At 40.8% G+C, this 27442-nt stretch overlaps 1 protein-coding gene across 5 annotated transcripts in view; it reads left to right on the forward strand.

Moving 5' to 3' along the window:
• SPOP (speckle type BTB/POZ protein) overlaps positions 1 to 27020 on the forward strand; it is an 82645-nt gene extending 55625 nt beyond the window's left edge. For all 5 annotated transcript variants that reach the window (XM_039476026.2, XM_039476025.2, XM_003931254.4 and 2 more), the window contains 9 exons: positions 4576 to 4719; positions 5382 to 5503; positions 8098 to 8249; positions 8373 to 8500; positions 15995 to 16172; positions 19840 to 19895; positions 20415 to 20537; positions 24327 to 24469; positions 25770 to 27020. In XM_039476026.2, coding sequence (XP_039331960.1) covers positions 4642 to 4719; positions 5382 to 5503; positions 8098 to 8249; positions 8373 to 8500; positions 15995 to 16172; positions 19840 to 19895; positions 20415 to 20537; positions 24327 to 24469; positions 25770 to 25914 — 1125 coding nt within the window. In that variant the 5' untranslated portion in view covers positions 4576 to 4641 and the 3' untranslated portion in view covers positions 25915 to 27020. The remainder of the gene's footprint in view (positions 1 to 4575; positions 4720 to 5381; positions 5504 to 8097; positions 8250 to 8372; positions 8501 to 15994; positions 16173 to 19839; positions 19896 to 20414; positions 20538 to 24326; positions 24470 to 25769) is intronic.
• Positions 27021 to 27442: the final 422 nt, after the last annotated feature.

Genomic DNA, 27442 nt, shown 5'->3' on the forward strand with positions numbered 1-27442 from the left:
GGCTGTGGGGTTAGGGATTTTTAAAAATTAGAAGAAAGGAAAAGATGTGGCTACAAAATAAGTCAAAAGCAAAATAGGTGGGAAAAAATGGTCAAGATCAAAGCAGTATTTTCTTTTCTCTGGTTATAATAATGAACCAAGGATCAGTAGCAACAATTAAGGTATTAAAATAAACTGGTTTTTAAAATTTGGCCTTTTCCCGTGATTAGAGAATTCATGAATTGTTCATTGTTAGGTAAGTTTGAAGTTTTTTTAACTTCAAAATAAGTTCAAATTCGTATTTTATGATTACTCATTGTAGAGCTGTGCCTATAATCCACCTCTCCAGAGCCAAATTTTTTGTTCTTAACTAACGCATAAAATCAAACCTTCATTGCCACTCTGTCCCAAAGTAGGAATTTTGAAATTTCATTCTGGCCATTAACGATAATTAGGACTTATAAAACTGGCTAATTTATACTTACTTGTTAATGGAAAAATAAACAGTTCTTTGAGTATGTGTTTTCCATCAAATGCAAGCCTACCTTGGAGGTGACCACATTAGCATTTGGCCTCTTTTGTTCATGTTATCATGGAATTATGAATTGCACAAGCCAGGGAGGCCCAAATGCCACTGCAGTGCTTAGTTTATTAGCTTAAGCGAGACAGCACACCATGTATATGACTGTTAGCTTCCTCTGTGATTTCATAGATGCTTTAATTGTAAATTCCTGTAAGATAGTGTTTATGACCATGGGAATACCATCTCATTCCATTTATTAGTATTACTCTGTGAAGGTGCAACTGTAGTTTATGAATCTCCTTGTTTATTATTTGAGTAGTCAGTTAATATTTGTGAGTTGAGTTACTATTGCATGATTTGTTGTTATTTTTTTTTTTTCTCTGTTGCCCAGGCTGGAGTGCAGTGGCACAATCTTGGCTCACTGCAACCCCCACCTCCACCTCCTGGGTTCAAGCGATTCTCTGCCTCAGCCTCCTGAATAGCTAGGATTACAGGAGCACGCCACTACGCCCAACTAATTTTTGTATTTTTAGTAGAGATGGGTTTTCGCCACATTGGCCAGACTGGTCTTGAATTCCCAACCTTAGGCGATCTGCCTGCCTCAGCCTCCCAAAGTGCTGGGATTACAGGCATGAGCCACCATTCCCAGCCTGTTGTTACTCATTTTTTTTTGTACTGTAGCTGAGAAAACTTGGGAACCATGTTGTTGCTTATTATACCTCTTTTTATGAATGATTTGAGGCAGATTCCAAAAATACTTAACATATTAAAGATTAAAAGTTGAGAGAATTATAGCAAAGGGAATAATTAAGAAAATAAAACTATTACAGAATAAGCATATGATCCTGTATGGGCTTACGGTTTTAAGAGATGAGTCACAGGCTGGTTGCAGTGGCTCACGCCTATAATTCCAGCAGTTTGGGAGGCTGAGGCGGGCGGATCCCGAGGTCAAAAGATCGAGACCATCTGGCCAACATGGTGAAACCCCGTCTCTACCAAAAATATAAAAATTAGCCGGGTGTTTGGCAGGCGCCTGTAGTCCCAGCTACTCGGGAGGCTGAGGCGGAAGAATCACTTGAACCCGGGAGGTGGAGGTTGCAGTGAGCCGAGACTGTACCACTGCTCCACCAAGACTGTCTCAAAAAAAAAAAAGAGATGAGTCACAAATTTGTCTCAGGATTTCCTAGTAGCCAAGCAATGAGGGCAACATGATCAGTTTTAAGATTCATATTGTTTGGCCAGCTGAAAACAAACTACGTAGGTGTTCAGGAAAGTTCTCCATTGTATATTATAAAAAAGAGATATGTGATATAATGGAATACATCCTTACACTATTGCTCCAATATAAAAAAATAAATCAGAACAATACAAAAAGTACTTTATACCCGGTACTTGTCATCCCTAACAGATATTTATATTATCATGTTTTTCTTGTGTCCTTATTTAAAAAGAATCACGAGAGATAAACTTGAAGTGTCTTATATTATTATCCCAGTCTCCTCCTTCTCCCTCCTTCTCTCAGTATGAAACTGTTACATAGGCTATCAAGGCTTTTTTTTTTTTTTTTTTTTTTTTAACTTTTACTGCAGCATGTATCTGTAAATAATATATAAACCTTAAATTTGCATAAATAATGTACTGTACATGTCATTCCTAAACTTGCTTTTTAAAATTAGCACTGTGATATCCATGTTGCTATAGATCTAGTTCATTAATTTTAAATCCTGAAGTAGAATTTTCCATTATATGGAAATAATACAAATTAATTATTCCCCTACTGAAGGATTTTGAGTTTGTTTCTAGTTTTTCACTGTTATAAACAGTGCCACATTGAACACCCTTGTCTTTGTCTTCTTGTGCCCACATATAGAGTTTCTCTAGGGCGGCAGTTCTCAAAATGTGGTTCCAGGAACAGTACCTCAGGATCATCTGGGAACTTGTTAGAAATGCAAACTTGGGCCCATACCAAATCTCTGAATCAGAAACTCTGGGGGTGGGGCCAGCAATCTGTTTAAAAGGAGATTCTGGTGCACTCTACACTTCAGAATCACAGCTCTAGCACTTGTATAGTTAAAAGTGGAATTACTAAGTTTTAGGGTACATGTATTTTCAACTTTACTAGACACAGCCAGTTGATTTTATAGAATTCTTTTTATGGAATCAATTTTTACATATTAAGTCCCTTGTTACAAGCTTTTTTTAGGTTTGTCTTTTGGCTTTGTTTATGGTACTTAAAAATTGTAACCAAATTTTTTTTATTTTTTTATTTTTTTTGAGACAGAGTCTTGCTCTGTCACCAGGCTGGAGTACAGTGGTACATCTTGGCTCACTGCAACCTCCGCCTCATGGGTTCAAACGATTCTTCTGCCTCAGCTTCCCGAGTAGCTGGGACCACAGGCACGTGACATCGTGCCTGGCTAACTCTTTTGTATTTTTAGTAGAGATGGGGTTTCACTGTGTTGGCCAGGATGGTCTCGATCTCTTGACCTCGTGATCCAACCACCTCGGCCTCCCAAAGTGCTGGGATTACCAGGCGTGAGCCACTGCGCCCAGCCAAAATTGTAACCAAATTTAAAAAATTGTGGCCAGGTGTGGTGGCTCATCCCTATAATCGTAGCACTTTGGGAGGCCAAGGTGGGCAGACTGCTTGAGTCCAGGAGTTCGAGACCAGCCTGGGCAACGTGGCAAAACCCGTCTTCACAAAAAAAAATACTAAAAATTAGCAAGAAAAAACAAACTAAAAAGGAAAAAAAAAAAAAAATTAGCAAGATGGTATGGTGGTACACACCTGTAGTCCCAGCTACTCATGAGGCTGAGATGGGAGGACTGCTTGAGCCTGGGAGGCAGAGGTCATAGTGAGCCAAGATTACGCCACTGTACTCCAGCCTGGGTTACAAAGTGAGACCCTGCCTCAAAAAGTAAAAATTGTATATATTTGAGGTATGCAACATAATATTTTGATTTGCGTATGCATAGTGAAATGATTACTGTAGTCAAACCAATTAACATATCCATTATCTGACAGTTACCGTGCATGTGTGTGTGTGTGTGCATGCATAGGTAGTAAAAGCAGCTAAAATCTGTAATACAATATTATTAACTATAGCCCTCATATTGTACATTAGATCTCTAGTTGGAGTCATCCTACCCCTCTGCAACTTTGTTCCCTTTGACCTACATCTGCCTGTTCCCACTCCCTCATCCTCAAGTTCACCAGCTTTTCAAATGGCTTTGGTATTTAGAAAGGCTTTGGAGGGAAGAATTTTGAGTTGGATTTGATTTGCTACTGAGATACCCCATTGAGATATATAGCAGTTATTTGAGAATCGTCTGAGGCTTTTGAGAGAAGTGATAGTTGTAGAGATTTGGAAAACATTTGTATAAAGGCAGAAATTTGACATGGTTGGGATGGATGAAATTGCAATAGAGATATGTCTGACTGATGAAAAACAAACAAAAAATTGCCATAAGAGAATGTAGATTGAGAAAATGATTGAGGATTAAACCATGGGGAGCAACAGTAGATGAAGGTAATCTGGTAAAAGAGGATGAGGAATGATCGCAAGGCAGAGTAAGGAGAAGAATCTGAAACATGAGTGGTGACAGGAATGTAAGCAGGGAGAGATCACGAATGCTGCAGAGAAAGGAATACATCTAAGAAAGGTAAAAACGTTGCCTTAAGAGAGCAGCTAGCAAAGGGTTGACGAATAGAAGACTCCTTAAGTTTCAGTGAAGCTTAGGAGAAGATGAAGCAAACTTAGAGAGGGTAACAAGGTCATTTTGCTTTAAAAGAGTCTGTCTTCTCTTCAGGCAGCCTTTTCATAGATATACTTTAAATACCCTTTGAGTAAATTCATTCGCAATATTGTGCAGAGGTATAGAGTGATACAGTTGTGACTAGGTGATTACATTAGGTAGTCTTCTCTGATGTTAACATTTAAATTTGGGGCCTCAATGGTAAAGAGCCACTCAAACAATATTGAGACAAAATGTCCAGTATCTAGCAGGTCAAACAATAGTTGGGATAGTATCTCAATAATCTAATAAAATTCTTGCTTCTTGGATCTGACCAGGGTGAAGAGAGAACAGAAATCTTTGCCCCCTGACGTTGGAAATCTCGTTTAACCTTCAAACTGGCGATGTCAAGGGTTCCAAGTCCTCCACCTCCGGCAGAAATGTCGAGTGGCCCTGTAGCAGAGAGTTGGTGCTACACACAGGTAAGTTCAAGTTTTCACCCTGTGAATCTTGCATTTGGGGAGGGTTTGGTGGACAAAAGGAGTAGGATTGCTTTTCCACATTGGCTTCCTGCTTTCTCTGGAATGCAACTGCCAAAGAACAGCTAGATAAGGTACTTGTTAACATTAGGTTCCTTAGTTTTCCATGTGGAATCTGAATTCCCTAGGCTAGTGTTTTTCAGTGGAGATTGAAAGGGAGAATCTTTGAAACTAGATGCACTTACATTGCCCTTGATGAAAGTGTGTTCTAAGTTTCCTTTGTTGGGGAAATAAATTTGAGATGGACAACTCCAGGCAGTGACATCAGCATTTTAATTACAGAGACCCATTTTAAGTACAGTTTTATCGTATGCTTTCCCAGCTCTGTTCATGGTGGTGGTGGTGGCCTTTTTTTTCCTGTCCATATTTCTCTCACTTTCCATCCAGTGTTTCTCAGCAGCTGAAAAAAGTTACAAAAGCTATTGGTCAGTGTGAGATTTCTTAAAATGTGGATGAGGAAACCTAAGGTGAGAAAAAGCTGAAAACTGCTGTCTTTCTATCAGGATCATGCAGAGGGAGGGAGGGGAAATGATGATCTACTGTTCAGCCTGCTTTTTCAGGTTGTCCACTTCCTATTTAATTGCTTCCTGTTTTTCTATCAACAGATCAAGGTAGTGAAATTCTCCTACATGTGGACCATCAATAACTTTAGTTTTTGCCGTGAGGAAATGGGTGAAGTCATTAAAAGTTCTACCTTTTCATCAGGAGCTAATGATAAACTGAAATGGTGAGGAAGAATACATCTAGCTGTAAAAATTTTTCTAAAGCTGTCTTTTGTTTGGCTTTATGGGACACTGATGGGAATGTAAGTTCCATGAAGGCAGGGACTTTGTTTTGTTCTTACTGTATTTCCAGTGCCTAGCACAATGCCTGGCACATAATAGGTACTTAATAAATATTTGTTGAATTAATTCAATGAGTATATCTGAGATCAGCAAATTCAAGCTATAGAGTAATGCAAACAAGTAAAGAATGCCGGTGTTATAAATGATCTCCATAAATGGAATGACTGGTGACTGCTTGGCAAACTAGTAAGTGTTCTTTTAAAAGAGGTGCTGGCTACTCAGCTCCAGCTAACTATAGCTATGTATGAGTAAGGGCTGACCCTTGCCAGATTTTCTGATTTTTCAAGAAAAGCAAGAAGTCTAGATTTTAACATACAATCTCTTTACTTGTATTAAATTGCCTGCTTTTAAATAAGAAAGGGGATTTATTTGCTTATGTAACTGTATTAACAGGGCATAGGATAGGTTTGAAGGTAGCTTGATCCAGCAAGCCAGTGGTTAGAGTAAGAACCCCATCTCTCTCCTGGCCCTGCTCTCCACGCTCTTGGACATCTCAGGTCTGGCTTCCCCTGTGCTTGAAGGATGACTGGCAGTAGCAATGGACGTAATCCACTACATGCCAGCAAAAGTCTTTGAGCTTTCTCTGAACTAACTGTGTGGCCAGGGATATGCCATACATGTACTTATCGTTTTATGTCTGCATTCCCTGAACTAATCCCTGGAGCAGGGGAAATATGATCCAGGAGTGGGGATCAGCCTCATTCAAACTATGCGTCATCTTGCCCGAGGAGCAGGCAGTTAAGGATAAAGCCATATACCCACTGCAAAGACCAAAACACATGTCCCTGAACCACCAGTTTTGACCTCTGATAACCCACCAAAAGTTGTTTTTTCATTCATTTAGTATTTGTTGGCTATATATTGTGCATTGTACTACTAAGTGTTGAGAGAGAGGTTTATTCTTAGATGTTGCATTTAAATCCTCATTATTAGCAAGGTGTATAGTAATTTATGTGGCATATGCAGTCCCTAGAGAGACACTGGATTGGGCCACCTATTTGAGAGAGGTGCAGTAATACTGACAAGGCCTAAGGATACTTATGGCCTATGTATTGCATGTGGTAGAAGCAGTGTCTGGAACACATGCATTTGACTAATGATATTCACGACTTAGTTCAACCTATTCTGTCTGAATTTTGTTTTGATCTCTTTGTGACAGATTGGCATCTCTAACTATTAGAAGTCTGGCCTGGCATTCTGTGTTGTATAATAGGAATTTACTGTCTCTGTGCTTCCTTCATATTACCTCCTTTATTTTAGTCTTAGAATATTATTGCCAGATTGGTAAAATATCTATAAAAGATTATGTATGTTACCATTATCTTTTTTTTTTTTTTTTTTTTTTTTTTTGAGACAGAGCTTCGTTCTTGTTGCCCAGGCTAGAATGCAGTGGCGCGATCTCAGCGCATTGCAGCCTCTGCTTCCTGGGAGTAAGCGATTCTCCTGCCTCAGCCTTCTGAGTAGCTGAGACTACAGGCACCCGTCACCACACCTGGCTAATTTTTGTATTTTTAATAGAGACTGGGTTTCACCATGTTGGCCAGGCTGATATTGAACTCCTGACCTCAGGTGATCCACCCACCTTGGCTTCTCAAAATGCTGGGAGTCCAAGGCCAGTGGATCACCTGAGGTCAGGAGTTCAGTATCAGCCTGGTCAGGTCAGGAGTTCAATCACCTGAGGTCAGCCGCTGTGCTCAGCCCATTTTTTTTCTGGAGACACAGTCTCACTCTGTCCCCCAGGCTGGAATGCAGTGGTGTGATCTCGGCTCACTGCAATCTCTGCCTCCTGGGTTAAAGTGATTCTCCTTCCTCAGCCTCTGGAGAAGCAGGGATTACAGGCGCCCACCACCATGCCTGATATTTTTAGTAGAGACAAGGTTTTACCATGTAAGCCAACTGTTCTCGAATTCCTTATCTCAAGTGATCTGCCTACCTCAGCCTCCCAAAGTGCTGGGATTACAGGCGTGAGCCACCGCACCCCAGCCTGTTGTTTGCTTTTTAAAAGGTGACTCAGATTGCTTTAGAAAAATGGTTCACGTCCAGGTATGGTTGCTTATTCCTGTAATCCCAGCACTCTGGGAAGCTAAGGCAGTTAGATCGCTTGAGGCGTTCAAGACCAGCCTGGGCAATATGGTAAAACCCCATCTCTACAAAAATTAGCTGGGCATGGTGGTGCACACTTGTAGTCCCAGCTACTCGGGAGGCTGAGGTGGGAGGATCATCTGAGCCCAGGGAGATTGAGGTTGCAGTAAGCCATGATGACACCACTGCACTCTAGCCTAGATGAAAGAGTATGACCCTGTCAAAAAAAAATTAAAAAAGAAGAGAAAAGTGGTTCCCAAGTATCATTCTACTGGATTATATTCTTCTATGGGGCCTGGATTTGTTCTTTAAATGTCTCCCTCTTGAGTCTGATGTTCCATTTCTATCAACATGGATGCTTTTGACATTTCTTTTTTCTACCTGTTTTGGACAGGTGTTTGCGAGTAAACCCCAAAGGGCTAGACGAAGAAAGCAAAGATTACCTGTCACTTTACCTGTTACTGGTCAGCTGTCCAAAGAGTGAAGTTCGGGCAAAATTCAAATTCTCCATCCTGAATGCCAAGGGAGAAGAAACCAAAGCTATGGGTAAATGTTGTCCTCTTTGTTCAGCTCTTAACTTTCATATCCAGCAGTTTCATACACTGACAAGTTGTGGATTTGATCTGCTTTTTTCGTAACCTTAAATGTGACTTTTTTTTTTCACCCCAGAGAGTCAACGGGCATATAGGTTTGTGCAAGGCAAAGACTGGGGATTCAAGAAATTCATCCGTAGAGATTTTCTTTTGGATGAGGCCAACGGGCTTCTCCCTGATGACAAGCTTACCCTCTTCTGTGAGGTGAGTCCTTGTATTCTGCTGAGTCTAGCAGTTCCCAGACCTGTTGAGTACTGGTAGACTTAATTACATTGTATCAGGGATATAGAGTAAGAGAAATCCCCAAGTGGAGTAGTGCTGCACAGTTATTTATGTGACTGATTGAGCTACCTGATGATTTCAAGGTTGTTGGGCATGTCAGCTTTCTGCTTGTTACTGTTCTTAAAAACAAAGATTGTGTGCTATCCTGGTATATGTCAGTTTTAAGTTGCTTTGGTCAGGAGTTTTCACTGTGGGTTTTTTTCAGATAGCATTTGAAAGGACTGTCACTTCAAGCTAAATATGTGTATCTGTTCCTTATACTTTCTGACTCCTCCTTTGTGAGGGCCACGTGTGTTTGCAGTTACTTTCCTTTCCTGCTCTTTGAGCTAGATTCTTATCAAGAGTTGAGTGCCTATGGTTTGTCTTGCTGGAGTAATTGTGAAATTGGAAGGTAAGAAACATTTTTTTTTCTGGGGTGAAGGCTATTTAAAGCTCTCTAACTCACAGTTAGCTTGGAGAGTTAGCTGTAGTCAGTTAGGAAAGTCCTCTCACCAGTGACCTAAGAGCCTTTCCCAGGTTTACAGGAGAAGCCTCGAAGTAAAATTCCCAAACCAAGAATGAGTTGGAAAGTGGTTTCTTTAATGAATATATACTGATTAGTCATTTCATGCTGTTATGAATACATTTAGAAGTACAAGCTCACAGTGTAATAAATGAATAAAATCTCCAGTCAACTGGGGCATTAGTGTTCCCTGCACATAGTGTGGTCAAGGAACTACTTCCTGAGCAGCACCGCTTGATAATAATAAACAGTGTATCATCATGGGGGATGGTACAGTTGTTCCCCAATTGCCAACTTGCTCTGTGAAATAATAGGCTCACACTGTGAGTTAATGACCATTTCAAAGGCATGTTACCACCTGAGAGCAGGAGAGTCCCTTAGGAATCTTGCCCTTTTGCAGAAAAGGCCTGGCTGTCAGTAGCAGGCTTCTGTATTTCTTTCTGTTTTTTTTTTTTTTTTTTTTTTGAGATGGAGTCTTGTTCTGCCACCCAGGCTGGAGTGCAGTGGTGCAGTCTCAGCTCACTTCAATCTCTGCCTCCCAGATTCAAGTGATTCTCCTGCCTCAGCCTCCCGAGTAGCTGGGATTACAGGCATGTGCCACCAGGCCTGGCTAATTCTTGTATTTTTAGTAAAGATGAGGTTTTACCAAGTTAGCCAGGCTGGTTTCTTGAATTCCTGACCCCAAGTGATAGGCCTGCCTCGGCCTCCGAAAGTGCTGGGATTACAGGCATGAGCCACTGCACCCAGCCAGCGTTCTGTATTGCAACAGAGTGGTTGCAAATGTTTAGAAAACTATGGAGGCAGTTTCTTACAGTACCACACTAAGTATGTAAAATATTGTTGGCATAAATTGCTATCTCCTCTCCTTTTTAATTACTAAGCAAGAGGGAAATACTAGAGTGATAGCATCTATAATAAATACATAAAATGTGGCAATTCTTTTATGTCTGATGTGCATTCTGTGTAAATCTAACTGGTCACAGATTATACTCAGTTGCCTGAATGAAGAAATGAGAACAATTAGTTGGTTTTACATGAGGTTAGATGTTATGTAATCAGACCACAGTTTGAATCTTCACCTAGAGACTTGCATTTCAGAAAATCTTAAAAATAGTAGAAGATGCTAGTTTTTGTTGGAAATGAAAGCCAATCTCGAAACTGTTCTCTGAAGAAAATCTCCCCTAAATACTGCATCTGGCAATATTAGGCAATGCAGTAACCTTTACTGCAGCTTTTTTGAGTCCACAGTGGGTCCAGCCTTTTCTCATATGCTTCCCCCCTTCTCCCCTATCCATTCCAGCTGCTCCAACCCCTGTCTTCACAGTCTTGATTTGGAAACCAGTTGGCCTGCCCTCACTTGGCAGTCTCTTATCCTGTGGTTAAATCTGAGGCCAAGTTCCAGCTCGGTCTCTCTCTCCCTTCACTTCCCCATATGAAATTCTCTTAGGAGAAATCCTGTGGTTAAGTTTAGATGTGCCTTGACTTAGATGGGAAGTGAGATGACACTTTGGAAACGAGGAGATGTTGAACAGAGAAACGTCTGCTGGGTTCTGCTGATGCCATCGGTTTCTTACCATCGAACCAGGTGTGCCATCTGTTCCTCTCACACTTCTCTGTTGGCCACAGGTGCTGAGTGTTGCTTCTCATACTTGGGCTTATGCCTAGTGAGACTTGTTTCTGTTCCAAGGCTCTCTGTGGACTTAGTAGCATTCAGCGTTGCAAGACGGTTGTGTGGGGGTGTGTATTGGATGTGTGGGTTTTAAAGATGTCTGCAACTCATCTCGTCATCTCAGTTCTTAGCACTTTTCATAGCTAGATCATTTTTGGTGCACATTTTATCCCTTTGACCTGTTGTTTCCCTTCTATCAGTGAAATATTTATAAATGTATTTGTTTTAATTCGTATTTACATTTTATTTGTTATTGGTTTAATTAGTATTTTCTTATTGTTTAGAGGCTTTTTTGAAGTTGATGTCCATATAGAAATCTAGGTTCTGAATACCCCAGTGCCCCATGCCTCACTCAGCCTTTGGCTCAGGCACTTCTCATTCTCATCTTGATATAATAAATACGGTTGTTTCCTAGGGGTTTTGGTGCTCCCAGAGGCCACAAGAGGGACTTCTACGGTGAAGACAGAAGCACTTATTTATGTGTGGGCTTTATTTCAATGGTATTACTGTTGTTAAATGTTTAAATGATTGTGGAATCTGAGAATGATGAATGAGTGGTCTTGTTTATAATGTGCCCTACATCGAGTTCACTTTCAGACAAGATCAGGCGTGTTCAGGGTGATATGACCGTAGACACTGAGATCACTTTCAATTCTCAGTGATGTTTTACCTATTAGGAAATGTGGCATTTCTCCCAAATTGATATTGCTTAGTTAACTTATTTGGAAGCATTTCCTAAGCATTGCCTGAATTGTTCCTTGTTATATCTCTTTGAGCCAGGTTTAGTGCTGTTTTCTTCATTTCATGTTACAAGGGAAAGCAGTGTGTAGAGAGTCAGGTAATTTTTCCTAACATTGTGCAGCAAACTAGTGTGAAGGTCATGTCAGCTCCCTATTATTTACCTCTAGTCCACTGCACTACACTAACTGGAGCTAAATACCATTCACCCAGGAAGCACAGACTCTCCCAAGTTTTCTTGATGGAGCATTTACTTTGGTAATAAGAGAGAGAGACATGAGAGCCAGGCAAGGTGGTGCACACCTGTGGCTCCCAGCTACTCCTGAGGCTGATGCAAGAGGATCACTTGAGCCCAGGAGTTCGAGGTTGTGGTGTGCTGTGATTGTACTTGTGAGCAGCCATTGCACTCCTACCTGGGCAACATAATTAGTCCCTGTCTGCCTGTCTGTAAAAAAAATAAACAGAGACATGAAAGCATGTTTAAATTCCATTTAAAATTTTCTCTTTAATAATTTGGTCCACAGAAAATCTTCATGAAGTATTTCAGCTTCTGTTGACCCTTCTCTCCAGTTATTTACATTGAAAACAAATAGCCATTAGTAATAAAGATGCATTGTATTCCAACTTTACCATATATGCTTTTGACAGGTAGATAATCCCAGTGCTTCTCTCTGATATTGCAATTAAAGATGAAATATGAAATAACATATAAATGTGAAATATCCAGACACTAATCATCTTTATTTTATTTTTTTAAGAGATGGGATCTTTATCTTGCCCAGGCTGGAGTGCAGTTGCTTAATCATAGCTCACTATAACCTGTAATTCTAGCAGTTTGGGAGGCTAAGGTAGGAGGATCATTCAAGCCCAGAAGTTTGAGACCAGTCTGGGTAACACAGTGAGACCTTGCTTGTCTCTACAAAAAAATTTAAAAATTAGCCAGGTATGATGGTACATGCCTGTAGTCCTAGCTACTTGGGAGGGTAAGGCAGGAGAATTGCTTAAGCCCAGGAGTTGGCAGCTATAGTAAGCCGTGATCACACCATCACCAGTGCACTCAAGCCTGGGCAACAGAGGGAGACCCTGTCTCTGAATTTTAAAAAGAATAGTTTTATACATGCATGTGTGTGAGCGCGCACGCGTGCGCACACACACACACACACACACACACACACTCTTTTAATAGCCTGGGAATAGTTATTTTTGCCAAATTTTAAGTAAGTGAATCTATTCATTTTTACTGTTTTATCCTTTAATTATTGGATTGTTTGAGTATATTATTTGCACTGGATGAAAATACCAATATTTGATTGTTCTTGACCTACACAAATGGTGATTTAATAGGTGACGTTATTGTAGGTTATAAAGCATGAGAATATAGTTAACCTACCACCCAACCTACAAATATACCAGTAACTTGGAACTAACCTGTATATGCTTCTCCCCAGTCCCTAAGATTTGTTTCCCCACTCAGAGGATGATAAATAGCTATTTTGAATTTTATGTTATTGTGTATTTGTTTATTATTTGTATGTCTGAATAATATATTGTTTAGGTTGCTTGTTCTGGAGTTTTATAAAAATGATGTCAGACTGTATGTAGTCATCTAAGACTTGCTTTTTTCATATTATGTTTCTAACATTTATATAACTATACTTCATCCATATTTATCGCTGTATATAATAGTCTGTATGAATGTATAATTTATTCATTCTTTTGCTGATGGACATTTAGGTTGTTGCTAATCTTTTCTAGTAGAAATAGTGCTCCTGCTGTAAATAATTTGTAGGCAGTGTCTTTTTCTTAGATTGTTTTAATTATATAGAAGTTAAAAAATGTATTTCCCTGGGTTTTACTTTATGTATAGATTAAATGTACAAGAATTGGCACAATCTTTAGTTTTTTATGAAATTTTCTTTTTTAAGAAAAGGATTGACTTTAAAAGTGAGACCCCTTTACAACTTGAAGTTAAGGGGATTATACAGCCTTCCTGAGACATTTTCATGCAGTCATTTATAAGATGACATAAATGTCACAGTCACGTCATCTTCACAGCTGCAGTTCTGAATGAGTCTCTACAGTCAACTTTATAGGCATTAAAAAAATCTTTAGTTTTTCTCAAAATGGTCTCATTTTAGCATCATCATTTGCAGAGGAAAACAATCCCTTTCTAAGTTAAAAGTTTGGGCTCTGAAGGCTCATTTGTGAATGCCATTTAGAATTTATTTTTAATTAAGCGTATTTAATGTTGGTGAGAGGTGCCAGACATTCAGAGCTCTGGAGACTCCAGGCATCTATATATCTACAGAACAAGCCTAGCTCAGACAATAAAGGTACATTCTCTTTCCTGCCATGTTCCTGTCTGTGTCCAGAGAGAAGAATTGTCCCAGTGAGAAATGTCACAGTCTTTGGGCCCCACTCATTACCACTTGTGCATCTAACCAGCACAAGGCCCACTGGTAACCATGGTTTGATTATGTGAAATTCAGTTTAGCTCTTGCCAATTCATTTCACCCAGTCTACTAAATTGCCATCAAGTGTTAATGACTTTGGGCTCCCGTCAACCTGGTTTAATTCAAGCTAGGAACCCAATGCCAAAACCGTTCTCCATTCTCTTCATTGGCCTTCCCAGGAGATTCCTGCCTTTCCCTGTGAGAAAGTTGGATTTAATTGGTCTTTTCCTTTTTTTTTTTTTTTTTTTTTAAATTAGTATTTTGGAGCTATAACTAAGAACAGGCAACTTCTACTTTTCGTGTTAATGTTATATCAAAGAAGTGAGGGCATTAATATGAGAAAGTGGCAGAAACAAATTAGAGATCTTACAGAGGACAAGAGAGAATCTCTGTGGGATAGTTTGTGCTGGGTCCTAGGCTATTAAAATAATGTTATAATCTGGCTCTGATAAATGTGATACTAATGCCAAGTACATTCATAATTGATTAACTTGGCTGCCTCATTGCCCAAGACCATAACAGCTAGTTTTAAACAAATGAATAAATTTCTTGACCTGATAGTAAATATCTCACTCCTGCACAGAAGGAACTACGGGTCATTAACTTTGCCTCTGGGTTTATGACTGCATTTAAGGGATGACTTGCATCTTGAAGGTTAAAAGAAATCTGGGTCATTAAGGATGTTCCTAAGCTGTCTTTCTCATCTTACGTTTAGGAATAGCAAGAGTGAGGAGCTAATTCTCAAGGTTTCTGAGTTCTGCTTTGAACTTGACTTTTCTAACAGAATGTGATGTAGGAGATGGAGATGAAGCATAACAGTGATTGTGAGGCAGACGACTGATCCGCAGGGTCCTATCTACAGTTTGGCAGCTGACATTTAGTTTATGATGTAGGATTTATAAATCCTTGTATTTGGTACCCTAACCAATTTATCTCAGTTTCACTGACCCACCTAGAAGTTAACTGGATTTTTAAAATCTAAGCTGTACTGGTTAAAACATGCTTCTGCTGAATTTATAGTGGGAATTTGGGATTCCTTTATAAACCTATCGTCATCATTCTCTTGCAAAGCTGTAAGTGCCTGTGTAGCTGTAGCCAGGCATCTTGGATGTCATTATCACAACTGACTAAAGGTATAGAAGTTGTGAGATACTCACCCAGTTATCACTACTAGAAAGAGCTTCCAGGTCTGACTCTTAGTGATAGTCAATAATGTCATGTTCATTAAACTAATATTGTTGAAGAAGTGCCAGTTATTTCCCAGGCCCTGTCAAGTGTGCATTTTATGTGCTTGTTCTCCACCTAACTAAAATAAGTGCTTTTAGGCTTCAGTTACTAGATTTGGCAATGTGCAGTGGCTTGTGCCTATAATCTCAGCACTTTGGAAGGCCAAGGATGGAGGATCGCTTTGAGCCCAGAAGTTCAAGATAACCCTGGGGAACATAGTGAGACCTTGTCTCTGTAAACAGATAAAAAATCAGTCAGACGTAGTGGCATGCGCCTGTTGTCCCAACTACTCCAGAGGCTGGAGTGGAAGGATCACTTGAACACAGGAGGTCAACGCTGCAGTGAGCTATGATCATGCTACAGCACTCCATCTGGGGTGACAGAGTGAGACTCTGTCTCAAAAATAAAGTTATTAGATTCTTGTCGCTAGAGTTTAATTTAAATGGTAATATTTTTAGGAGTTCTTTTTATTTAACTTAAGGCAGAATAAGGTAAATACTTGAGGTTTAACATTTGTGTTTTGTCTCTCTGGCACCTTTGCCCAGGTTTGTAGTCCAAGGGAGGTGAAGCTTATTAGAAACTGGAGGAAAAGGAGATTTGTGGGGCTCTCTCCCCATTGTCCTGAGATGGTATAGAATAAATCTGATTGTGACAGATAAGGAGTTACTTGATCCAGGGATAAAGCCGTGATTTGTGGAGGTGGTTTCAAGATGATATGATTAATATCTGAATGTACTACAGCAATGAGGTAAAAGTCGTCTCTCTATCTGCTGGCAAAAAAATTCCTGGTAACAAAACCTTGGCTTGTGTTTCCTTGTCTTTCACAGGTGAGTGTTGTGCAAGATTCTGTCAACATTTCTGGCCAGAATACCATGAATATGGTAAAGGTTCCCGAGTGCCGCCTGGCAGATGAGTTAGGAGGACTGTGGGAGAATTCCCGGTTCACAGACTGCTGCTTGTGTGTTGCTGGCCAGGAATTCCAGGCTCACAAAGCTATCTTAGCAGGTTGGTATTTATTCACGAGGAATTTTATAGTTTTGGTGAAATGAGGAAAAGCAAGTGATTGCATAATCACTTATTGAACAACTTCAACTTTTTGAACTTGATTACAAAACAAACTGCAGCTAAATATATCTTTTGTATTCTGGTAACAGTAATGCTCAGAACCAAAAAAACCTGCTCTCTATAAAATGACGTTTCTGTATTTCCTCTCTGTACTGAACCTAGGCCATCATTTTCAAGGAATGGATGATGACGTACAAAGGTATTAAATGCCTTTGCCCCTAGAGAGTAGGTGTCAGAGTACCGGTTAAGAGCAGGTATCATCCCCTAGATAGGGGCTTAGGATGTAATGGAGAGGATTCTATACTCAGGACTAAATACCATCTAGCTAGTCCTCAGCCCTGGAGGGCTTAACCCTCTCTTCAATTTGAACATACTCAAAGAATGAAACTGTTGCCCTGACATGGAGAATCAGGTCTTGCTCTAATAGGCCCATGGTTTTCAAGATGAGGGAGATTGACACCAATTAGGAACTGATGAGGAAGGACTGACTTCACTGCCCAGGGAAGGGTAACAGTCACCTTCTTAAGACTTCTCTTAAGACCATAAGACCTAACAGGAGATTTCATGAACCTTCAAGTAACACCCTTCTTACCAAGACCCTCAGCTCTGTCGTTCTAAAGTGCACACCTGATAAAACCTCAATCTGCCTCAGTCTAAACATTTCCCTGTTCCCTCTAACAACTGTTACTGTGTAATACTCAAGGAATTCACCACGTGCGGTAGCTCGCACCTGTAATCCCGGCACATTAGGAGGCCAAGGCGGACGGATCACCTCAGGTCAGGAGTTTGAGACCAGCCTGGCCAACATGGTGAAACCCATCTCTACTTGAAATACAAAAATTAGCTGGGTGTGGTGGCATGCGCCTGTAATCCCAGCTACTCCAGAGACTGAGACAGGAGAATCACTTGAACCTGGGAGGCAGAGGTTGCAGTGAGGTAAGATTGCACCACTGCACTCCAGCCTGGGGGACAGAGCAAGACTCTGTCTTGGGGGGAAAAAAAAAAACCCAAGGAAGTCTGTAACTCTTTGGTTAGTATCTCCACACTTAGCTAGGCTCTCAACACCACCAATAGTTTTTCTACAGATACACAGGCAAGTCCCTTTTTTAATAATAGCTGTCTCAAACCTTAACCACTCTTTAACTCCTTCCAAACTCCTAAAAGATGGCCTTGCCTACTTCCTCCACGAAAAAAGGAGGCCCTTTTGTATGAACCCCCTCAACTCCTGCCTCTCACCTCACCTGCATTCTCAGTGCTGGTGTTCTTCCTTGTGGAAAAACAGACTGTTTTCTACTTCTGCTCTGTTTTATATGCCATCTTGCCTTCGTAGAAACCTTACTCTACTGGTTATACCCTTGCTATCTGGTCTCTCACTAGCTGTCTTTCTGTTATTGCCTCTTCACCTTCAGCCTGTAAACAGGCTCCAAGCTTCTCCCTCTAGTTATTCTCTCTCTTTTCCCCAGAGCTGAGATTCTTGGGTTAGCATATTCACTTTCTACTTCTTTACCACCCTCTCTTGTCCTCAGTTCACCTCTGGGCTATGAAAGCAGTTTTTCAAAATTATGTGATTTACTAGTTCCTAAATTTGAAGGACTTTAGTTCATACACTAGGACTCCTCTCTCCTGGTTCTCTGGTTGCTTCTAACGTGTGATGTCCTTATTTCTGCTTTGTTCATCCCTTTATACGTTGGTGAGCCCTAAGGATCTGCTTCAGTTCTGTTTTGATTCCACCACTTCTCCCTGAGTGATTTCATTTATTCCCATTGCATCAGCTGCTGCCTGTGTACTGAGGACCCTCAAGACCTGGCTGCTTTGGACTCTTGCTTCTTTATGAAAAGCACCAGGCCTTTAGTCTTAAATTTCTGAAATATATTTATGTAGTACTCTGTAGTCTATAACCCTTCTGATAAGAGCAATGAGGATTAATATCATTTTGGCATAAATTAAAATACTGAGGTTCAGAGGATTAAATGATTTGCACAAGAATATGTGGTTAGGAAATGGTAGAGCTAGGCCAGATGCAGTGGCTCACACCTATAATCCCAGCACTTTGGGAGGCCGAGGTGGGCCCATCACTTGAGGTCAGGAGTTCGAGACCAGCTTGGCCAACATGGTGAAACTCTTGTCTACTAAAAATACAAAAATGAGTTGGGCATGGTGATACATGCCTGTAATCCCAGCTCCTCCAGAGGCTGAGGCAGAAATACCGCTTAAACCCAGGAAGTGGAGGTTGCAGTGAGTTGAGATCACACCTTTGCACTCCAGCCTGATCAACAAGATTGAAACTCTGTCTCAAGAAAAAAAGAGACCGGGTGAGGTGGCTCATGCCTGTAATCCCAGCACTTTGGGAGGCCAAGACAAGTGGATCATTTGAGGTCAGAAGTTTGAGACCAGCCTGGCCAACATGGTGAAACCCTGTCTCTACCAAAAATACAAAAGATTAGCTGGACATAGTGGTGGACACCTGTAAGCCCAGCTACTCGGGAGGCTGAGGCAGGAGAATCATTTGAACCCAGGAGGCAGAGGTTGCAGTGAGCCAAGATTGTGCCACTGTACTCCCTCCAGCCTGGGCAACTCCATCTCAAAAAAATTTAAAAAAATAAAAAAAAAAGAGAAATGGCAGAGTTAAAATTAGCCCTTTCTGACATAAACTATAGGCCAAAAGTTCCAGTTCCTGGTAGCTCAAAGCCCTTCTACTATATATTCTGTCCATTCCTTCACTCTTAGGTAATGGTTGGATCTCAGCTTTGACCAAAACCCCTGATTTATTTGACAACATGAAAAAATTTGAGGTCTTAGCCATTTTATTACTTTTGGTGGTTGAGATTATTTACTTATTTTTCATGGTGTTCGTTGGACTAGAATAAGGATGAGTTGGAGCACTGTTTTTCAGCCTTCATTATCCCCACCCCTAAGGAGAAAAACTGAATTTAAATTCTCCCTGATGAGAGAAATAAAATACTAAGAAGATTCTATGAGGTAGGGTTGTGCTTTAAAGGGACACAAATCGTTATAATATCTAAGGTTCCCCACCACCCCTCCCCCCCACCCGCCGGCCACCTCTTTGGGGCAGTATCATCTGTGTTAGGAACGCATAGTTTAGAAAAACAGACAGCTTGTCATAGGTGAGCATGCGCTTCATCTGGTTAGTGGATGCCATTGAGCCCAGTTCTTGACCTTCTTCCTGTGTGGTCCCTGGAGGTGCAGAAAGTGTGTCAGTTCCAACAAAAACACAGGTATTAGTACACCCTGCTTCATCATAATGGACCTTCCATTTGAACCCCAAATCTATACAGAGAACATAGCATTGTCATCCGACATAGATAACTTAAGTAATTTCCTTGAAATAGGCATGGTTGGAGTAGAACTGTTAAGAAATTATTTTTGGAAGTAGTGGTTTCTTATTTTCCTTTATGTATTATAATTAGTTACTTCTTCTTATAATATATAAAGAAAGGAATTTTATAATTCTGATAAAAGTTGAGGCTGAGACATTTCCTCTATAGCAGTAGGACAGGAAAGAAAATTATCTCTTCCTCATGACTGGCAAAACCCAGGAGATTTCACTGTGATAGCCTTATCTGTTTGTTTCTCTTTCACTCTGTAGCTCGTTCTCCGGTTTTTAGTGCCATGTTTGAACATGAAATGGAAGAGAGCAAAAAGGTATGTAACAGAATGAAGACATGTCTGAAGATACGTCTGTTTAGCCAGGTTTCTAGAGTCAGATGATTTCCCACTTTAGCTGCAGATTTATTTTCCTGATTATTTTTTTCTTACTGTGTTACTAAAATAGAATACAAGTCCCTAAACAGACTCCTTCTGAGAGCAGAGAGAGGTGGTCTAGAAGTATTACAGCTAAAGCAGATTGACTTCTTAAGTGAGGCTGGTCATCCACACAGTTTTGGGTGAGGGTATTTAGACGTATGTTTTCACTCAGAAAATTGAGGAAAAGGTGAAAAAATTAAAGAGTTGTTTTGCTGTTGTGTTTGAGAAGACAGAGATGGAATGTGCAGTGGGAGAAAAGGCTATTATAATCAAGCCAGGCAAAGAAATTTCCCATTAATGTTAGGTTTTAAATGATACAAGGTTCTCTCCTCACCAGAGCCTAAAATCATGAAAATAGTTTAGTTTAGGGATTTTGTTCTGTTGGAATGTTTCTCATTTTCAGTTTTCCTGGCATAGAATCGGGTTGAAATCAATGATGTGGAGCCTGAAGTTTTTAAGGAAATGATGTGCTTCATTTACACGGGGAAGGCTCCAAACCTCGACAAAATGGCTGATGATTTGCTGGCAGCTGCTGACAAGGTAAGATAAGAATAGAAAAATAGTCAGGACTAGGAGTTACTGTGACTTCTATGAATGGGCCTGTATGTTGCATTGTGGGTAAAATGAGCATATCCTGGTTTGGCCAGGACAGTCCTGGTTTACACATATTATTCCAACACAATTATTAATAGCACGCTTTTTATTCTCAAAAGTGTCCTGCTTTGAATAGTAAACTATATGGTCACCTAACTATGGGAAAGATGGGTAAGTTTGACATTTACCTCTCCTCTTTCTTCCATCTCAAATTTAACCACAGTGATAGTAAAGATTCAAATAATACTAACATTTGGATTGTGCTTTATAATTTATAAAGTGGTTTTGAGTTTATTAACGTATTTAAACTTTATCAGTAAAACAGCCCTTTGTATCCGTGTGGACTCAACCAACCTCAGATCAAAATATTTGAGAAAAAAGAAGGGGCCGGGCGCAGTGGCTCACGGCTGTAATCCCACCAGTTTGGGAGGCTGAGGCAGGTGGATTACCTAAGCTTAGAAGTTCGAGACCAGCCTGGGCAACATGGCACAACCCCATCTCTTCTAAAAAATACAAAAATTAGCCAGGTGTGATGACGCGTGCTTGTAGTCCCAGCTACTCGGGAGGCTGAGGCAAGAGAATAGTTTGAACTCAGGTGACGGAGGCTGCAGTGAGCTGAGATTGTGCCACTGCTCTCCAGCCTGGGCAACAGAATGAGACTGTCTCCAAAAAAAGAAAGAAACAAGAAAAAACAGGCGGGGCACAGTAGTGCTGGGTGCGTGGTACATCCAGCCTGTAATCCCAAAATAAGGTGAAATATCAACAGATATTAGGTTGGTCTTATGAAAAATACTGAGTTTAACCAAGTCAAATAGTTGCTGTTTTACTGCAGGATTTCTCAGCACCTGTAGCATGTTAATGTGTACTGTGAATTTTCTAACAGGAATTATGACAGACAGCATTTCTCCAATTTAGTTTTAACCCTGGAATCCTGTTTCTCAAGGATCACCTGCAAGATTAGTGGTCCCCAAAACACATGTTGGGAAACTGACTTTCATTGTGTAGGTACAGCAGAGTGAGAGATCAGTGTTTTGCCCTTCTAGGCCCTGCAGTCTGGAAACATGACCTGTGGGGAAGGGCAAAAGAATTGGTATCTACCCCGTGGAGCTTTTCCTGTGCTGGGGGACAAGTGCAGTTGGCATGAGGGTGGGAAAAGGGCACAGACCCTGCCACCAGTAGACCCTGTGAGAAAGAAGGTTCTCAGCTGAGAACACCCCCTCTTCCTGCCATGATGCAGCAATACCCATTGGAGGGAATAGTGGGCTCTGGTCTAAGGACACAACAGCCTTCCAGGATTTCCTTATGGGGTAGTCTCCTACATCCTTTTGTGCCTGAGGACAGAGAAAAGGGCCTGTGTTTATAGTGGAGCTTCTTACTGACCGGCTTTTTGGAGTGTATGTAGAAGATGGGGCAAGTAAGCGCAATCAGTGTTCCCGATGAAGAAGATTGGAGTATTAACCTTATCTGTCCTGTCACCTTTCAAGACCTTATGAGTACAATTAAGCAGTGTGAAAATTCCGTACCCTTTCAGTCTACCTCAATTCCGACCAGGGGAAAGCTGCTTTTAATGGAGACAGTAAGAAAATATTCACTGCAAGCTCTGGGAAAGTAGAAGACACAACCCAATACCTGCCTTTTATAAAGTTAATAGGATTCTGCCTGATCTTTGTTCTGATTTTTAATGAAGTGGTCACTTGTGCTTATACACATCAGGTGTTTATCCTCTGATCTTCTAGATTCCATGAGGATAAGTATTGCAAGGCCCACTTTTTAGACAGAAATACTAAGGCTCAGAGTTGTATATCCACAGAGCCAAGATTAAACTTCTGCTGTGTCCCTGAGTTTTCATTTTTGCTCCCTAGCCAGAGAACCTACTGATAACCTGCTGTAAGTACACAGGGCATGGTGATCAGCCTGAACTGCCATTTCAAGGGTAGCATTTCAGCACAATGTGTTAACTTGTGGCTTTAAAAGATAAAGCTGTTGAATCACAGCAGTGCTTTAAATTTATGAATGAGAAGTAATTGAAGGGTGCATTTTCAAATTCCATTCAGATTTTCCCACTAGACAGTTTTTGCTCCAAACCTATTTGAAAACATTTTTACCTTTACACCTCTTTGTGAGTTTTAGGAAAACAGAATAAGAAATCTTTCATGGAATGATCTAAACATCTAGAATTTACCCAAGAGGCTGAAACAGCTTCTTCTGAGCTTTTCCAGTCTCCTGGGGACATGTGTAATTAGACCAAAAACAAAACAAAACACGTCGGCCAGGCCTGGGAGACACAATTTCCATCTCTTGGGTAAGTACTGCCATTAGGCAGGTTTTTCAGAAGCATAATTAAGAAAAAACTTTGTCCCCAAGGGACAAGAATGGCTACTTTTGTCTAATTATGCAGTAGGGATCAGAGCTATTCACAGTAAAAGTCCTTTTAAAATAATGTATTGAGAAAGGATAAGAGGAAACGTCTGGGCAGCGCTGTATAAAGACTGAACATTTACTAAACCTTTTTTCTCCAGCCTTTTAAAACAAAAACAGCAACTTCATTTCTTGCTTATCTAATGTCATTCCTGTTTTCCATGGAAACTGTTTTCCAGGTCCTCAAATGTAAAAACTTAAAGCTGCACCAAAACCAATAAAACCTCTCTTTTGCTGCAGGAGATCACAGTGCCAGCAGATATGCTCCTCACCCAGAATTCATAACAATGAAATTGTCCTGGTTTGATTGCCATGATTCACCCTGAAGGGGCATTGTGTCATTGAGTTCCGGGGCCTTCAGGCTGGGGCCTGTAAGGAGATTGTACATAGCTTCAGAGCAAACTGTTTTCCTGTGAACTGATTAATGACATTTTATTTTGTGCCTCTTTGTATTGCCTTTCCCTTTCCTATCCCTGAAGTTCCTAGTAAGTTTATAATCTCATACTAGAGAACAAGTAGTAGAGTTGTATCAGAACCAATCAAGTAGATCAGATGTGCGTGCCCAGCATTAACCTAGGCTTTCCATTTCAAGAACATTTAGGCCTTTTACTTAGAAAATAGGAGTTTTTAAACTGAAACTGGATTTAGGGTCTCTGCACTTTGTCCTTTTACCCTGAGAAGTTTAACCTCAACCCCAATAAAATAAGACTCTGTTTATCCTTTTCTATTTAAAAGGAGGCCTTTAGTTGACCCTCATTCAGGAACAACTAGTGGCCGAAATGCTGGTAAAAGTCACCACTGGGCTCCTTTCACAGCCTGTGGGGCCAGCTGGGATATCCTGCTGGGCTAGTTACAGTGCTTAAGTAGAATGGATTGTGCTTTGCCGTCTTCTGGCTGTAAATAAGGGGACTGCAGTAATGTATGTCTCTGTTGACTTGAAGCAGACTAACGCCTCACTGTGATCCTAAGTGGTGAAGGGTTAAGAAAGACTTTCATCACAGTCAGGAGGAGAGTAAACTTCAGGATGCAGGTCTACCCTGTAGTTGCCATTTCTCTAATAGGTAGATTTTAGAACTCGAATTGCAGCTTTCCAAGTTATTTTAGCTGTTTACATTTCAAGCTTAAACATCTAACCTTCAGAATATGGTTATGATTTATCATTGCAGTATTAGCTTTTCATGGTCTGTACAGTTCTGCTCAAGTATCTAGTTAACATGATGGTACGGCTAAAAAAAAAAAAAAAAACAAAAACAGCTTCAGTAGTGGTCAGCCCAGAGCTATTGCTGCTCTGACGACAGCAGTGCTTGTGTTTTACAGTATGCCCTGGAGCGTTTAAAGGTCATGTGTGAGGATGCCCTCTGCAGTAACCTGTCCGTGGAGAATGCTGCAGAAATTCTCATCCTGGCTGACCTCCACAGCGCAGATCAGTTGAAAACTCAGGCAGTGGATTTCATCAACTAGTGAGTTGGCATCTTCAAAGTTCTTCTTTCAGAATAGTTGGATAGCTAAAGAAATGAGAAAGACTTTGAATTAGTCGGTAAAGCGGGCAAGTAGCTTCATTAACCTTTTGGCAGTTAAGTATAGAGCTTTCATCTTTTGCTTCAATTGACCGTATTGAAAATGGTTTTACTTTCATAGGTTGAATCCTATTGGTGAGTAAAGTATTTTACTTCCTCGTAGTGAATCAAATTGATGAAGTAACTTGCCAGCCTGAAAAAGCTGTGTGCCCCAAACATAGTCTCTTTACTTCACACTCAGTGGCTTAATAAAAGACATGTAGATTTCTAGGATAGAGGTACGTTTATGAGTTGGTAAAATGTATCTCATGTTCGGTTGTAGAATGAGGAAAAGAGAAAGGGGATCATGAGTAGCTGGTTTCTTAACACTGTTTGGAGAAAGAAATGTTCATTGCACTAGGTCTGTTCCTTCATCTAAGTGACAAATGACCTGGCAATACCACTCTCTGAAATAATAGGAAGGGGCCGAGATGAGGTGTAGTTACATGTTCTACTCCCTTGCCCGATGGAGAGAGCAAAGGCTCAAAAAAAAACCCAAAGAAGAAAAGCCCTCACAACAGCAGTCTGGAGCAAGACAGATCTGAGACCTTTCAGGTGGATGAGTGAACAGTATTCAGCATAGAAAATTCCCAAAGTCAGGGAATAATATCCTCTAGGTCTGGCTGTAGAATTATTTTCTATGGAGTTATCAAATGAGGCCGAAGAGGGAGGGGAGAGGCCCATCAGTGTGAGTTCCTTTGAGTGCTTCCTGTGTGCTGGATACTCGCTTGGTGCTTTTGAGATATTAACCATTTAATGAAGTGTGGTTATCGTCCCCTCTTTTTTGATAATCAAGTAGGCCTCGGTCTCTGATCTGCCCTGTGGTTAAAGGCTAGTGAGTGGCAAAGCCAGGCAGAAGCTCGGGGCTGTCTGGCCAAGGAAACCCAGGATCCTTCTTTATGATTGGCATCACCGGTGAATATAAGGAGCATTGGGTGTGTTAAGGGCCTGGGGAACATTCTGCTTTTTGTTTTTGAGAATAGAGTGGCTCAAAGTCCTGGTTTTCAGATGACAACAGGCACAGGCAAGTCCCCAGTATGTGCATTGTCTAATAAGCAAATTCTCATGAATAGTAAGGGTTCTGTCTGTTTCCTGCATTGACACCCTTTGTACCTAACGCTGGTAAATTAGGCTATCTAGGTGGCTGTTGAATTCGCCCCTTGCTCACTCCCTTTGGTAACCCATTTCTCCACATTTCTCCTAGTCATGCTTCGGATGTCTTGGAGACCTCTGGGTGGAAGTCAATGGTGGTGTCACATCCCCACTTGGTGGCTGAGGCATACCGCTCTCTGGCTTCAGCACAGTGCCCTTTTCTGGGACCCCCACGCAAACGCCTGAAGCAATCCTAAGATCCTGCCTGTTGTAAGACTGTTTATTTTCCAGAAGCAGCAGCCACTGTTGCTGCCACTGACCACCAGGTAGACAGCGCAATCTGTGGAGCTTTTACTCTGTTGTGAGGGGAAGAGACTGCATTGTGGCCCCAGACTTTTCAAACAGCACTAAATAACTTGGGGGAAACGGGGGGAGGGAAGGGCCCAGGACTCCGGCCTATTCAACCTAATGAAAACCCTGTTGCTGCGTCACTGTGTTCTCTTTGGCCTGGCCGAGTTTGATACTGTGGGGATTCAGTTTAGGCGCTGGCCCGAGGACATCCCAGCGGTGGTACTTCGGAGCAACCTGTCTGCATCTGACTGAGCAGAACAAATCGTCAGGTGCCTGGAGCAAAAAGGAAAAAAAAAGAAAAGACATTGAGTTTTAACAGAAGGGAAAAGGAAAGAAGAAAAGATTTTTGCAGAATTTCTCAAAAATCAGTTTGTGGATTCCAGTAGTATTTATATTGAGAGAAACAAATTTTAGTCCTTCCAGCTGTGCTAAAGCTTGGATATTTGTGAAAACTCCTCACCACCATACGAGTACCAGAACAGCTCTCTTGTTGTTAGCACTTACTGTTTGCAAGAGCAGAATACATCCTTTCATGCTTTTATGAAAAATGACAAGTGAAGGCGAAAGGGGAAGGTTATTTGATCTGGAAGATGAGTGTTCTGATGTGGTGGCTTTTGCAAAAATCTTTATTGGTGTTGAAAACTGGAAAAAATAATTCATCCAGAATTCATACTGTCTTGACAAGAACTATGGTTATCTGTTTTTAGATATTGTGGAAAATGTTTTTTGGCATTTTTCTCTGATTTTATTTCTTCTCCCCCATCCCTTTTCTAAAAAACAAAAACAAAAAACACAAAAACAGAACGAAAGAAGAGAAGAGAGAAGGAAATTTTATTAATTAAAAATGCTGTGTGATAAAATCCCAGCCCAGATTGCTCAACTGTTTGTACCTGACTTGCCGCCTGCATAGGAGCCAGTTCTGTTCCTTCTGACTAGCCCCTCTTCCTCCAGGGGAAAACTTCCAAATGTTAATTTTTTTCTTTTTGAAAATATAAATAATTACTATTTTGTACTGTGTGGTATCTCTGGTCTTTTGTTTCACTCACCTGCCTTGTCTCTTGGCTCGGAATCCCTTGCTTAAGGGATTTTGAAGTCCTCGTTTTCAGCTTGCAGAGATTATGTTTGAAATGTCTAATGAGCCGTAGGGATTTGTCGAGACTCCGTAATCTCAAGTTTTCTTTGTGAGCTATCAGCGTCTGCCAGTCTCTTGTCCTTCCTGAGTATCTCACAGTTCATACCCTGATGAGGGATCAGGCCCCTACCTCTGCCAAGGCAAATAATAGTAGTGGGCTTTTCTGCACCCTCTATGTTTTAAGACCTAATCCCCATCTCCCTTCTAACCAAATATAAAAAGATCCAGGGGACCTAAATGTAGAGATTAAATAAAGGGAAATTATTGTCTCTGACTGGTTCTGTCATTGACTTGATGTGTTT

Source organism: Saimiri boliviensis, chromosome 17, assembly GCF_048565385.1.
Source record: "Saimiri boliviensis isolate mSaiBol1 chromosome 17, mSaiBol1.pri, whole genome shotgun sequence".
Classification (NCBI taxonomy): domain Eukaryota; kingdom Metazoa; phylum Chordata; class Mammalia; order Primates; family Cebidae; genus Saimiri; species Saimiri boliviensis.